At 40.1% G+C, this 12,497-nt stretch overlaps 1 protein-coding gene across 1 annotated transcript in view; it reads left to right on the top strand.

The window, feature by feature from the left end:
• The window catches only part of LOC108701986 (thyrotropin-releasing hormone receptor), a 29,685-nt gene extending 25,987 nt beyond the window's left edge, over nt 1-3,698 (top strand). The window contains exon 2 of the mRNA XM_018236994.2: nt 3,195-3,698. Within this exon, the coding sequence (XP_018092483.1) occupies nt 3,195-3,584 (390 nt within the window). The 3' untranslated portion in view covers nt 3,585-3,698. The remainder of the gene's footprint in view (nt 1-3,194) is intronic.
• The last annotated feature ends 8,799 nt before the right edge of the window (nt 3,699-12,497 follow it).

Here is a 12,497-nt window from a genome sequence, read left to right on the forward strand (position 1 = left end):
ATCCAGAATGCTCGGGACCAGGGGTTTTCCGGATAATGGATCTTTCCGTAATTTGGGTCTTCATGACTTAAGTCTACTAGAAATTCATTTAAACATTAAATAAACCCAATAGGCTGGTTTTGTTTCCAATAAGCATTAATGATATCTTAGTTGGGATCAAGTACAAGCGACTGTTTTATTATTACAGAGAAAAAGGAAACCATTTTTAAAAATTTGGATTATTTGGATAAAATGGAGTCTATGGGAGACAGCCATTCCGTAATTCGGAGCTTTCTGGATATCGGGTTTCCGGATAAGGGATCCTATACCTGTATATATATAAATATATATATATATATATATATATATATATATATATATATATATATATATATATATATAGAATGACACATATTTGAACACAATTACAGAAATACATTCTCAGTTTCCTATCTATGTATGTGTAGTAGGTTTAGGTACCGGGTGCCGCCATGACACCTTGAGACACCTGAGCAGCTCCGAAGCCAGGCAGTCCCTATGTGTCAGATTTACTACTAACTGCCTCCCTTAAACCTATTAGTTTCAACATTTATCTCCCCTGCAGCCCTTCCAGCACTAACAGTAACAGGGTCAGGGAGAGCATAAAACAAATACACATGGAATGTAATTAGATATAAACACTCATGTGGGCACCATAAATCTACTTCTAACCCCATTTTTGCCATCTTTCTCTGTATAACACTTTCTTTTCTGAAATATTTGTGACAATTAGCGTTCCTGTTCCTGCATTGGCTGGAAGCTGCTCATTTGCAGCAGCGGATAATTGTTCTGTTAAGTGGCATTTGTTTGTTCTGTCTCCCACTGGGTGCCAAAATAATTGCGTTTTTAGCCAATCTGAAGCGATTGCCATTCATGTACCCAGGCAATGAAATGATTTTAATTATTTTGCTTTTTTTTTTATTAATGTACTTGACTTCTCTGGGTCACAAAGAACCAGCACCCCCAATGTTTATTTCCTGCGGTTTGTAAATACTTCATTACTTGTGTTGTTTAATTCTATCTAAATTCGTCTCACCAGCCTACACTTCCACCACGGGTTTAGGAAATCTCCCTAATTGTGCTGATGTCTAAAAATGTACCTGTAAGGTTAAAGGAGCTAAATACCATCATATTAAATATTGCTGAATTACAGCTCCCAGCATAGTCCAACATATTATTATTAATGGCAAAGAAGTATTCCAGTATCCGGGAAGGAAAGTTAGACATCTTGGGAGGGCAGTGATGAAGCTTTATAGAAGGTTTGTTCCCCCATGAGAATATTAACTACTCATCCTGGGTTCAACATTTAGTCTTGTGCTCCAGTTCGTTTTTTATCTGATTCCTCTTTACCTTAAATTTTACATGTTGAGATAACAGACACAAGGTAAAATTTAGACCAAGACATCAGGTAGAAGTAGAAAGAAGGAAGAGAATGACCAGAAACAGCAAACATTTGAGAAGATGGTCAAAGGAGGCAGATGGAGAAGTCAAAAGGAGGCATTTAATGGTGTAGACCAGAGATCCCCAACCATTGACCAACATCTTGCTCTCCGACCCCCTGGATGTTGCTCTCAGTGGCCTCAAAGCAGGTGCTTATTTTTTAATTCCAGGCTTGGAAGCAAGTTTTGGTTGTATAAAAACCCTTTGTACTTCCAAACAGAGACTCCTGTAGGCTGCCAGTCCTCATAGGGGCTACCAATAGCCAATCATAGCCAATCAAACCATATTTGGCACCCCCAGGAACTTCTTCCATGCTTGTGTTGCTCTCCAACTTGGGGACCCCTGTGTAGGCTGTAGAAGAAGGTATTGGTTGGAGTGGTAGAAGGAAGCGCCTGATGGGATGGGAGAAGGAGGCAGTGTGATGGAAAGCAGAAATGAAGTTGAGATCTTAGGTGGTGTAGGGTCAACTATATAGTCAGAAAGAACCTCAGAGCTCCACACCAGCTGGTAGGGAAAAAGAAGCATTTTGGGGAGGGCTACATCCGGGAGGATGAACTTGGGGGAGTGATGGTTCCAGATATTATGCATTGTTGATCATCCCAGAATCTGTTGATGGACATCTTAAAGGTAACTTAAGGGTGATTAGCTTACAAGAAGAAAGTGCATTCATTTTTACAAACACCTGGAGTTTTATGTTGAAGGTTATTATCTATACAGAAGAGTTTAGGAAGCTATTGCTAATAGATGACAACATCTAATATTCTGTTCTAGCTTTTTCCAAGACACAACCTTGTCTTACTATTGCTAGCAAGGGTTGAACGCAGCAGATACAAGGTGGAAGCCCATAGCCAGATATAGAGCTGGAGACAGAGGTATCCCACTGACACTGATATCTATCCTAGTAGGTATATATGTCCTGATTCTCTGATCCACCAAGGTCAGGTTTCCAGGCTTCAACCCCCTCTCACTGCCTTCCAACTACTGCAATTTAGGCCTGTCCACTTGGGAGGTATGTTGGAGGACAGAAACTCTTTAGTGAACATATAATGTTACTGAGGAGTTAATATAATATTAACAGATATTTATCCCAGATAAAATCGGCCATTATCCTCTTAAATACAATACAAACAAATACCTGCCGTAGACGTATATGGTTATATTGTGTACAAAATACCTTCGCTTGAAGTTTAAGGTTGTTTTGTGACTTTTTGTTCAGGTTCGGGGGTCCATATATTTCGGGATGAATAGCAGCTCCTTCAAAAACAAGAGTGTGTGATAAGTAGAAATAATAATCAAGCAGAGCAGGAGAGATCGTGTATCCTTTCAGTAAGATACGGATGGTTGAGGAACAATGGAATTTTCTGTGCTAGAAGTTCAGGCTTCTTTGTACACAAATAAAATCAAGTGGCCTTGTGAATAAATAATTCTTAAAGGAATTTCAAATAATTCCATAAACATATTTCTTAGTATGATTTGTTTTTTTTCCACCTTCTAGTTTCAGTTTATGGCTTGGCTAAGCAGTATACCTGCGCTGCTTTTTAATACATTAGGTACCTCCAATTTATTTACAAGGCCCTGTTGGAGCAAGAAAATGCTGAAGTTGGATTTACTTTTGCCTACCACTAGTTGGGGTCCCTGGGTTGGTGCCATAAAAACATTGAGATATCACTGAATTGACATTTGCCAAGAGAATAGACCTGTCACTCTATAATTGTTGTATTCCTTTTCTCCATTAGGTGACCAAGATGCTAGCAGTTGTAGTGATCCTCTTTGCTCTCCTGTGGATGCCATACCGCACTCTGGTGGTTGTGAACTCCTTTATGGACCCTCCATACCTCAACGTCTGGTTCGTATTGTTCTGCAGACTGTGCATCTACCTTAACAGCGCCATCAATCCCATCATCTACAACCTGATGTCCCAAAAGTTCAGAGCTGCCTTCAAAAACCTGTGCAAGTGCGAGCAGAAGAGGACAGAGAAGGCAGCGAAGTACAACGTTCCCGTGTATTACAGCGTCATCAAGGACAGTTCCCACGAGAGTCCCGATCATGATGTCACGGTTCAGGAGGATCTCAACGGCTTTCCACAAAAATGTGTCAATACCACGACAACATACAGTGTGGCATAGTAGCACCCATAATTATATATATTTATGTATACTTTGTTATGGATTCAATGAAATTGCAAAGAGCAGATGGTTTTAATCTGATCAGTCCGGACAGCTGGAGTGTAGAAGCTTTCCTGGAGTCATCTGATGGCCACTCAACTACACAAGAACTTCATTTTATTGTATTTGGTTTCAAACCGCCATGGATAACTTGCTTGTGTTGCTGTGATTGTTCTAAAGTCATGCTATTTCAATATTTTGCCATGTACATATGCTTCAGGATGAAATCCAAGTTGATATGGAGGTATCAGATCCTCCGAAGGATTCCAAGAGGATCATCTAATAGTTGTTTCATAGTTGAGCCTAGGTTTTATTTTCCAGGAGTGCATGCACACAGAAAACAAATGAATGATACTCACTCCATGTCTTGTTCTTTGGCCATTGATAAACTTAAAAAGAGGCCACATTACGAGCACATTGGGGTTTTTATGTTGAGCTTCACCGATAGGTGCCATTGTTATTTCTCAAGTTGGATAAATATTTGTAATGACTATTGAATAACCCAACCAAGTCAGCCTTGATGAGGCTTCCCAGTCTGTCCACCTCCTGAGCCACGTTGAGTTTGATATCTCATTCTACCCATGAAGGGTTAGTTTCAAAATATGGCTGCTGCCGAGTGTGTTTGATACAGTGAAGCAGTTTTCCATGTAAAAACAAGTGTTGGCATCCATTCCTTAAAGGGATACTGTCATGGGAAAAATGTTTTTTTTAAAAATGAATCAGTTAATAGTGCTGCTCCAGCAGAATTCTTCACTGAAATCCATTTCTCAAAAGAGCAAACAGACTTTTTTATATTCAATTTTGAAATCTGACATGGGGCCAGACATTTTGTCAATTTCCCAGCTGCCCCTGGTCATGTGACTTGTGCCTGCACTTTAGGAGAGAAATGCTTTCTGTCAGGCTACTGTTTTTCCTTCTCAATGTAACTGAATGTGTCTCAGTGAGACATGGGTTTTTACTATTGAGTGTTGTTCTTAGATCTACCAGGCAGCTGTTATCTTGTGTTAGGGAGCTGCTATCTGGTTACCTTCCCATTGTTCTTTTGTTTGGCTGCTGGGGGGGGGAAAGGGAGGGGTGATATCACTCCAATTTGCAGTACAGCAGTAAAGAGTGACTGAAGTTTATCAGAGCACAAGTCACATGACTTGGGGCAGCTGGGAAATTGACAATATGTCTAGCCCCATGTCAGATTTCAAAATTGAATATAAAAAAATCTGTTTGCTCTTTTGAGAAATGGATTTCAGTGCAGAATTCTGCTGGAGCAGCAATATTAACTGATTCATTTTGAAAATATTTTTTTTTCCCATGACAGTATCCCTTTAAGGTTTAGACATGTGATATAACATGAGGCACTAGCAGATTGACCATGTAGTTCCCTACAGGTAGATCTTAGAACAGAGGTTGACTGAACATGGGTATCCAGACTCAGAGTCATTTATGAATTTATCGTTACTACCATTGCTCTTAATTTTCTAAATTACCTTGAAGGTTTTAGAGACAGTGGTTTAAGTAGATAATACTGGACCCCACAGCAAATTCCTTTTCAGGCCCCCCAAAAAAGTCTAGAGATTGACTTGTTTTACCAATATTTATTGAAACTGTATATTAATTAGGGCCTCATGGGGCCCCTATACCTCCTGGGCCCCCCTGAAGCCTCAGGTCTGCTTCCTCTATAGTTACGCCCCTGAGCCTAGAGGTCTAGTAACCCATAGCAACCTATATGATATATGGTGACCATGTTCCCTGATTCTTGGATGATAAGGGTTATTAGGCCTGGTGCAAACTTTGCAACTAGAATAAAGTAATTCGATGGGGTTGAATGTAAGGACAACAATTACTGCTGGAAGGATATAGTCCATCAAGCACTGTTAAATCTGTGTTACCCAAAATAGCGAGAAAGATGGTTTTATCACATTCTTTTCACTCTATTATGCGTGCGAAAACATAAATATATAATAAGTCCAAGTTAAGACACAAGTTACTTTTTTTCCTAGTTCAACATATAAATTAAACATCTTGGAACATTTCAGACTTTTATGTATTTTGGCAAATTCGTCAATGAGCCACATGTAGTGAGACTTGAAATTTCTGTTTTCTGGACTGTGACCAATAGAGCATAACACCCCAAAATGGACCTATGTATAAAAGACTTGGGGGCAGATTCACTAAAGGGCGAATTGTCGCCAGTGACCGTTTCTCACACATCGCAACCCTTCGCCAGGCGCAAATTCGCTACCACTACGCTAATTCACTAATATGCAAAGTTGCGTTGGCGACTTTTCACTAGCGTTTCTTCTGCAGTGCAAGCATTTCATAGCGAAGATGCGCTATCGCTCGTTTGTGCCTAGCGAAAAATTCTCTAGTGATCTTGCGCTTAGGTCAATTTGTATACGGCGGGTAATTTAAAGTTGTATGGACGTCTTTATTATAAACGTTGGTGCAAATGGTTGAAGTTACCACTTTTTATTACACAAGTCCAGGGAACCTTAATAAAGACAAGAGAGTTAATATAATGCCCTACACATGAGTCCCCTGTAAAATGAATGTTCCATATGTTACCCAAAAAAAGTTTAAGTCAGGACTTTTGCAGGCAATTCCGCTTCAGAAAAGGAAAAGTCGCCAGCATTTTCGGCACACAGGATATAATGTAAGTGACAGAAGATTGAGGAAGATCTACCTTCTTTATAGCACTTCGCCTGGTCTGAGGTGGCGAAGTCAAATCTGGCGAAAGAGGTCATGTTCAGTAAAATCCGCACTTTAGTGAATTTGCGGAGTAACAACCTTTCGTCACAGCGAAAAGTCGTCTGGAGGTAGAGTGCGGACGAATGCGATCAACGGTCTCTTTCGATACGAATTGGCGCCTGCTAGTGAATTGGCAATGCCGCTGCGGATGGTAATGCCGGCGAATAGTCGCTAGCATTAGCCACTTCGCCCTTTAGTGAGTACTTCCAATGATCCCACTGTCTCAGCCTTACAGATAAGGAGGAGTTCATTATACAAAGGGTTTAAAAACACCTTAATGATCAAGTTCAACATCTATGGGAAGGCCTACCTTGAATTTTTTAACTATATTTGTAGCACAGTGATCAGACGGTAGAGGTACAAATATAGGTAGAACACCTTAGCAAAGAGGACTCTAGTCATTGGGGCAAATTCACTAAGATTCGTAGTTGCGCCAGGCGCAACTTCGCCGCGCATCGCCGCACTTCGCCAGGCGTAGTTTCGTCAGCGCTCTGCAAATTCACTAAAATCCGAAGTTGCGCACAGGGGTAGCGTAAGGTTGCGAAGTTGCGCTAGCGTTTTTTCGCTAAGTGAAGTTACGCTAGCGAAGGTTAATTTGCATACGGCGCCAAATTCAAATTTCAATGGAGGAATACGTAGAATCACTACACAAGCCTGGGAAACCTTCAAAACATCAAATTTTTTTTGCCCTACACATGTGCCCACTGTATAGTTAAGTTGCCATGAGTCAGGAAATGTAGGGGGGAAGGAGGGGAGCCCCAAAAAAATTCTCGATCTTTTTCAGCCTATCACCCATAATATAGAAAACACGCCAGCGTTTTTTGGGACTTAGAAAAAATTTGAACTTTTTTGGAAGCAATCCCTATCTACTCTATTGCGCTTCGCCTGGTCTGAGGTGGCGAAGGAAGTCTAGCGTAAAAGGTAGCGTTCAGTACACTGCGCGCGTTAGTGAATTTGCGTAGTTACGTCTGTAGCGAAAATTCGCCAGGCGTAAGGGCGCGAAGTAACACTAGCGAATCTACGCCAGCGTTCGTTAGTGAATTTGCGGAGTAACGAAAATGCCCAACGCTAGCGAATTGACGCTAGCGTTCAGCGCTTAGTGAATTTGCCCCATTGGCTTTATTGGGATCCTATTGATATTCCCCAGTTTTATTTTATGCATATCTCCCAATCATTCCTATGACAAAGCTGGGATACTGCTGAGCTAACAGACTTTATTGCTCACACAGACAAATCCATGGAGAATCTCATTTTACATACGCAGCAGCCAGCAAATCATTCATTATATTATTAGGGACTTTAAATGAATATACAGAGCTTTCCATTGTAATTAAAAGCTGCCTTTGTCGATGCACATTCAGGCTGGCTCATACATCAGCCTATTCAGGAGCATCCATTGTTTTGTACCTGGATCGATCCAACATTAATGAACACTGACACAACGTTGAGAGCAGTTAAATGCCAGATAAAGGGCCCTGGGGAATTACAGACTGTAGCACTTAGATATTAATCCCAGTGTAATACGATGGCTCGTTTAAAGGGGAAATCATTATTTCTAACTTAAATAAACACAACATTTATTCTCTACATATTTGCCATTGTATAAGCGAGATATCTGCCTTATGGCTTGACCAGGTTGAAAATGGTATCGCCAGAAAATGTAGGTAGGGGTTAATCTAAAGGGGAAGAAAGTCCCATCATTTAGGGGTCTACAACCCTTCTGCTGTTGTTAAACTACTAAACCTAACGAAGAGCCAAAAAGAAATTCAGGAGAGAGAGACACTGACAGTTAGGCCCCTTGACTGTTCTAGTCTATATTTCATAACTATATTACTGGCAGATGGAGCTGTTTAAGTAGACCTGGAGCCTATTAGATCACATGCCAACAACTAACCAATAAAGATCAAAATCTGATTTCTAGCAGTTGACTGAATGACCTACGTTCGCTTGCAGTACCATCGTGGGGTTTATTATCAGGACTGCTTGGGTTCTGGGGTTTTCTGTAATATGGGCCTTAAAGGAGAACTAAATGAATGTGGCTAAAAATGGCATATTTTATATAGTGAACTTAGTGCACGAGGCTAAAGTTTGAGCTTGTCAATAGCAGCAATGATCCAGGACTTCAAACTTGTCACAGGGGGTCACCATCTTGGAAAGTGTCTGTGACACTCACATGCTCAGTGGGCTCTGATTGGCTGTTGGGAAGCTAAGCTTAGGGCTCATCACTAATTATCCAGCAGAAAATGAGCTTCCCTGGCTGTAATATAAGATGATGCTACAGGTTTGCGGATTATTAAATTCTGATGCTAATTGCACTGGTTTCTGTGCTGCCATGTATTAATTATGTGTATTAATTACTAATCAGCCTTATATTGTGACATTTGTATTCTATGTGTACTGTATATTGTGAGTGGCTCCCTAAGCTCAGTAAGTGACAGCAGCACAGAGCATGTGAATCAGTAGAAAAGAAGATGGGGAGCTACTGGGGCATCTTTGGAGACACAGATCTTTACTGCTAAAGGGCTGTGGTTGCCTTGGGCTGGTACAGAAGCACAAAACATAACGTACAACATTTCTATCTACTTCTTTAGTTTGGTTTTAGTTCTCCTTTAAGGCAATGGTTTCCAAGGGAGCCTTGGTTGACAGTGAGGCTTAGCATGAACGTTAGTTAGGGAAAAAAAAGTTGGGGAGAATGCTTTTCTTTAATAAAACAAATAAAAGTATTTAAAAGGAATTAAGGTGGCCTACTTGGGCTGATAAAAGCTGCCAACTTAGTCCCTCCAGAATGGCCTGTTGACAATCAGATGGGCTTGACAATCCTGTCCCATCCATTGGGCCAACCATTGGATCAGCTGTATTTGGGCCCAGCATTTGGGTGGTCAGATCTGGTCTCTCTGTATGAAATGACGCCTTAGGAATCTTAGTTATACAGGGCACTGCCTAAATAACTATAACTAGGTTATAATACCAATCTCAGGTCCCATTGGTTCATCTGCACTGCATGTAATTGGGTGATCAGCATTGACCCAGGTTTCTGCTTGAAGAGGCACAATCAATGCAATGGAGCTTATAGCAATTATATGGAAATTAAATATATCTAGTGATGGGCGAATTTGTCCCTTTTCGCTTTGCCGAAAAATTCACAAACTTCGTCAGTGTCAATTCTGACGATTGTGTCAATTTTGACGCCTGCGTTAAAATCAATGGGGAATAATGTTGATGTGCAACGGTTTTGACGCACGTCCCAAGTTTGGCGAATTTATTCGCCGGCTGTGAAACACAGAAATTCACCAGGAATTTGCGCCTGCCAAATTTATTCGCCCATCACTAAATACATATTATAAATACACATACTGGGTTCTGACTGCTTATGGTTATTACATACAATACCAGACGTAAAATAGTTTATAATACATATATACAGGTATGGGACCTGTTATCCAGAATGCTCAGGTTTTCCAGATAATGGATCTTTCCATAATTTGTATCTGTGTCTACTAGAAAATCATGTAAATATGAAATAAACCCAATAGGCTGGTTTTGCCTCCAATAAGTATTAATTATATCTTAGTTGGGATCAAGTACAAGCGACTGTTTTATTATTACACAGAAAAAGGAAAATATTTTTTAAAATTTGGATTATTTCATTATAATGGAGTCTATGGGAGCTTTCTGGATAATGGGTTTCCAGATAACGGGTCCCATACCTGTATATATATCTCCAGATGTGGATTTTATCCTATAAATCACATTTTTAAAGCTATTTCATACCAACATTCTCAGCATGGGATCCCTTTAAATATACACTGACAGCCCTGTCTCTGTATCATTTGTATATACTTTATAAAGAGTATGGGGGGAACAAGCTGATACATGTTTTCCAAGAGAACTGCCTTTGCTCGACTGAATCTGTACAGTGTATTGTTCTGCCTATGCTGGGATAATGATGAGCACCGGAATTAATTGTTCTTGTATAATACACTTGATAATAAGATTGTTAGCCTGTAAAATAAAGCAAGAAAAGAATTGCTGTCATCCTGCTTTTTATTCTTTTTTTTTTAGTTTTGAAAATGAATACCATAAAATGTGTCAACTGTTTCTTTATTAGAGACAATTATACCCTAAATTACCACTAGTTCATAGGAATAGTTTTATGGGATCTCTCCGTACAGACAATGAGCAAACTTAGGGGACTGTTCCTGCTGAATTGTGCTTAGTACAGGGGAATACCTATGCTGCCATAGTTTTATGGGATCTCTCTGTACAGACTATGAGCAAACTTAGGGGGCTGTTCCTGCTGAATTGTGCTTAGTACAGGGGAATACCTATGCTGTCATAGTTTTATGGGATCTCTCTGTACAGACTATGAGCAAACTTAGGGACTGTTCCTGCTGAATTGTGCTTAGTACAGGGGAATACCTATGCTGCCATAGTTTTATGGGATCTCTCTGTACAGACTATGAGCAAACTTAGGGGGCTGTTCCTGCTGAATTGTGCTTAGTACAGGGGAATACCTATGCTGCCATAGTTTTATGGGATCTCTCTGTACAGACTATGAGCAAACTTAGGGACTGTTCCTGCTGAATTGTGCTTAGTACAGGGGAATACCTATGCTGCCATAGTTTTATGGGATCTCTCTGTACAGACTATGAGCAAACTTAGAGACTGTTCCTGCTGAATTGTGCTTAGTACAGGGAATACCTATGCTGCCATAGTTTTATGGGATCTCTCTGTACAGACTATGAGCAAACTTAGGGGTCTGTTCCTGCTGAATTGTGCTTAGTACAGGGAATACCTATGCTGCCATAGTTTTATGGGATCTCTCTGTACAGACTATGAGCAAATTTAGGGGACTGTTCCTGTTGAATTGTGCTTAGTACCGGGGAATACCTATGCTGCCATAGTTTTATGGGATCTCTCTGTACAGACTATGAGTAAACTTAGGGACTGTTCCTGCTGAATTGTGCTTAGTACAGGGGAATACCTATGCTGCCATAGTTTTATGGGATCTTTCTATACAGGCTACACTAACTGGCATTCAAACCCACTTCTCGTTGCTACGATCAGATGCCCCTGGCAACCTGATAACCTACAGTATTTAGTTGGGGAAAAGATAGACTTGAGAGGGAAAAAATCAAACACTGGGAAAGACAAGTGGCAGAGCTACTTACTGTACAGGATTATTATCTTCAATGGCATTGGGCAACCAGGAGCCTTAACTCATATATATATATAGTGAATAAAGTACCCCCTCTTGTAAAATATAAGGATATTATAAGTTACCGAGGAGTTTCATGACCATATTAAAGTACAAGGCCGAAGGCCAAGTGTTTTTATACAGGTCATGGAACTCTGAGGTAACGTCTAATATCCTTATATTTTGCAACTGGGGGTACTTTATTTATTATAATACACAAGTTTCAGTGAGTCATGTGACAGAAATGACATCAGAACTCACCGTTTATAACTGATGACATCAGAACTCACCGTTTATAACTGATGACATCACTACTCACCATTTATAAGGATATAATTTACAAGATATTCATGGCTTTTGTGTATTATATATATATATATACACACACACAATAGAAAAAGTACATTTTGCTAATGTCACCTTTGTGTAACAGGCAGATACAGACTGAAGGGCAAACAATTGAATTACTGAATGCGGGGCATTGTGTTGCATAAAGACCCTCCCTTAAATATTGGCTTTGTCCCCTTTCTCTTCTCAATGGAGATTCAATGGAACATATAAGTATGGTAATTAAATTGTTCCCGGCCTTTATATCATTGCTGTTGTCCGAGGAAATAAAGGCACAGAGGAAAAGCCATTGAAACACCCCTGTGTGCTCTGTGCTGAGTATAAGGAGGAACAGGGAGAAGATCTAGAGAACACAACATACCCTAGAGAACTAGAGAACTAGAGAAATACGAGGATTAAAGGATTAAAATCAAGTTTACCAGCCAGGAAGTTTTTACACACACACACACTAAAAAAACATTCAAACATTGAGGGGATTTATTAAACTCCAAATTTATCTGGTCTGGCTTTTTGGGACAAAACTCACATTTTTCATTCTTTTTTTTAAAAAAAGCATGGAAGTAAAAAATGTTTTCCCCTTCCAACCC

Source organism: Xenopus laevis, chromosome 9_10L, assembly GCF_017654675.1.
Source record: "Xenopus laevis strain J_2021 chromosome 9_10L, Xenopus_laevis_v10.1, whole genome shotgun sequence".
NCBI classification, from domain to species: domain Eukaryota; kingdom Metazoa; phylum Chordata; class Amphibia; order Anura; family Pipidae; genus Xenopus; species Xenopus laevis.